This window comes from Gavialis gangeticus, unplaced genomic scaffold (genome assembly GCF_001723915.1).
Source record: "Gavialis gangeticus isolate Ggan-Ray unplaced genomic scaffold, GavGan_comp1, whole genome shotgun sequence".
Lineage (NCBI taxonomy): Eukaryota > Metazoa > Chordata > Crocodylia > Gavialidae > Gavialis > Gavialis gangeticus.
This window is the reverse complement of record NW_017729026.1, coordinates 31,912,221-31,914,752: the sequence shown is the minus strand read 5'-3', so window position 1 is coordinate 31,914,752 and position 2,532 is coordinate 31,912,221. Positions and strand designations below refer to the sequence as shown.

The window sequence follows — 2,532 nt, the reverse complement described above, 5'->3', positions numbered from 1 at the left end:
GAAGCGGGGGATACAAAGTTTACCAGGGCGACAGTCGGAGTAACTACAAACAATGGACAACAGAGAGCAAATTCAGGCTGACATCAGGAAAAAGTTCTTTACAGTGAGGGTCGTCAAAATATGGAATAGGCTTCCAAGGGAGATGTTGTTATCCCCTTCCTTGGTAATATTCAAAAGGAGATTGGACAGACACCTGACTTGGGGTAATCTGACCCCAGCACTCTTTCCTGCCCAGGGTAGGGCGTCGGACTCGATGATCTAATAGGTCCCTTCTGACCCTAATAATTATGAAACTATGAAAACATATTATAAAATTGTCTTCTGCACATACTTGCTGTATTTCAAATGTTTAAGTAAATCCTACACTTAACTCGCTGAATCAACAAATAGCCTCTATAAATGATCATCTATAAAGCATTCTAAGTGATACATACTATATTAACTCTGATTGCCACAAGCAGCACTCTCAGGCTATAAATGAAATAATCTCCTACCTTTCCCTCTTTTTTTTTCCTCATCCCAATACCCCAAACACTCACCTAGACATTTTACAAAATTGAGTAAAATTAGAATAGAACTATTACTTATTTCCTTGTTCTTGAAAATCTCTCTCCTAACATACCACTTTCTGGATATGACTGTTCTTACCCATTTAAACCAGCAGGCTTACTAATGCACGTTATGCACATTAATTGTACACAATGGACAAACAGACACATGACAATTACAGAATCTCAAATGAAAATGGAAGTCTCACTAAAAGAGCTTCACAAATAGGCATAATGGTGGAGCATTAGCAAGGTCAGAAAGGATTTTGGGAGGTGATTTGTTTGTAGCTCAAGAGAGTCCAAAGGACAACCATGCACATTCTCTAGAAGCCTAGAGAGCAGGACATAGGAGAGACTGAAAGACCTGGAACTGCTCAGCCTGAAGAACAGGAGACTCAGAGGGGACTTGGTGGCAGCCTATAAGTATATTAGGGGTATGCACCAGGGCCTGGAGGAGTCTCTATTCACCAAGGCCCCCCAGGGGATGACAAGAAACAATGGGCACAAACTGATTGAGGATTGCTTCAGACTGGACATACGGAAAAACTTCTTTATAAGTTGAGTGCCAAGGGTTTGGAACAGGCTCCCCCACAGAGGTGGTACAGTCATCCACCCTGGTGATCTTCAAAAAGTGTCCCAATACCCACCCTGCTGGGGTCATCTGACCCCAGCAGAATTTCCTGCCCAACTGCAGGGGAGGGCTGGACACAATGATCTGCAAGGTCCTTCCCAGCCCCTAACAACTATGAAACTACGTATTTCAAACACCTATGTCATCCAAACCTTTCCAGGTCAAGCCTAGAGCATGTGCTATTAAAAAAGGAGCCTAGCTTCATTTGGCTTCCATTTAAACTAAAGTTGCTACTTTTGCTTGAATTAAAAACAGTATTTCCACAAGAGGTATCAAAATGCCAAAGCGAAATTTCAAGCATGCACACACAGATGTAATGCCTATCTACCTTCATTGTACTTACATAATAGGGATCAGCTTCCCTTTCAGTTATTTCATCTTGATACAAAGTGAAACAGGTCGGTATTCGTCCAAACCACACATCTCGAAGTACATCTTTGTCATCTGTCATTCTTCCAGTGGATACTGAAGCACATGTAGACTAAGTTGCTTCAACCAGAACTACCCTCTATTGAACCCACAAAAAAAAAAAAACCAGCAAGATTAATTTTTCTTTAAACAAAAGAAATAAAAATTACACCAGACCCTTTTCAAAATGCCAAACAACAAGAACAGAGGTACCCAGTTATATTTACTAAATTACTAATATGTTAATCTCAACAAAGCCAGCTGGATGTATAGCTGTAACTGGGCTGGAAAAGCAGAAGATTAGGAAGGTGAACTCTGATTTAAAAAGGTTAAGCAAAAGTTAACAGTCTGCTTTGCTATCAGTATGTGTAACAAGACGGTGATGGCAATGATAAAGCACTTTCAACATTCACATCATCCAGGGAGGGCTGGCCTGTGGCACACATGCCACTTGTGACATGGGCAGGCTCCCTGACCAGCGCACTGCAGACTGGGGAGGGGACAGGCAGCACCAGTGGCAAAGACAAGAGAAAGCAGAAAGCAGCGCAGGCTGGGAGCACGGGGCGGGGAACAAAGAGCAGGCCGGGAGGAGAAAGCAGGGCACTTCCTCAGCCTGACAAAGGGTGTTTGTGCCCAAAAGTTTCCTAAGAATTCTTCCAACTAGTGGAGTTGGTTTAATAAAAAGAGGGTGGATTTACCCCAAGAACCTGGTCTGCCCATGTCCTTACACCAACACGGCTACGAACTACACCCCTAAAACATGGAGTGCAGGGTGGGGTGAAAAAAGGAGAGCAGCAAAGCAGGCGGGGAGCACAGGGCAGGAAACAAAAACCCGAGCAGCAGAGCAGGCGGCCCCGTGCCCATCCCATCCCATCCCATCCTTCAACCCCATTCCCGACCCCAGCCGCAGCTTGGTCGCCGTTCCCCACCCCTCCCCTCCCCCCG

General features: G+C 44.4%; 1 protein-coding gene across 1 annotated transcript in view; it reads right to left on the bottom strand.

The window, feature by feature from the left end:
• Positions 1–2,532, bottom strand: part of ATG5 (autophagy related 5) — a 188,285-nt gene that overhangs the window by 185,602 nt on the left and 151 nt on the right. The window contains exon 2 of the mRNA XM_019520149.1: positions 1,523–1,687. Within this exon, the coding sequence (XP_019375694.1) occupies positions 1,523–1,630 (108 nt within the window). The 5' untranslated portion in view covers positions 1,631–1,687. The remainder of the gene's footprint in view (positions 1–1,522; positions 1,688–2,532) is intronic.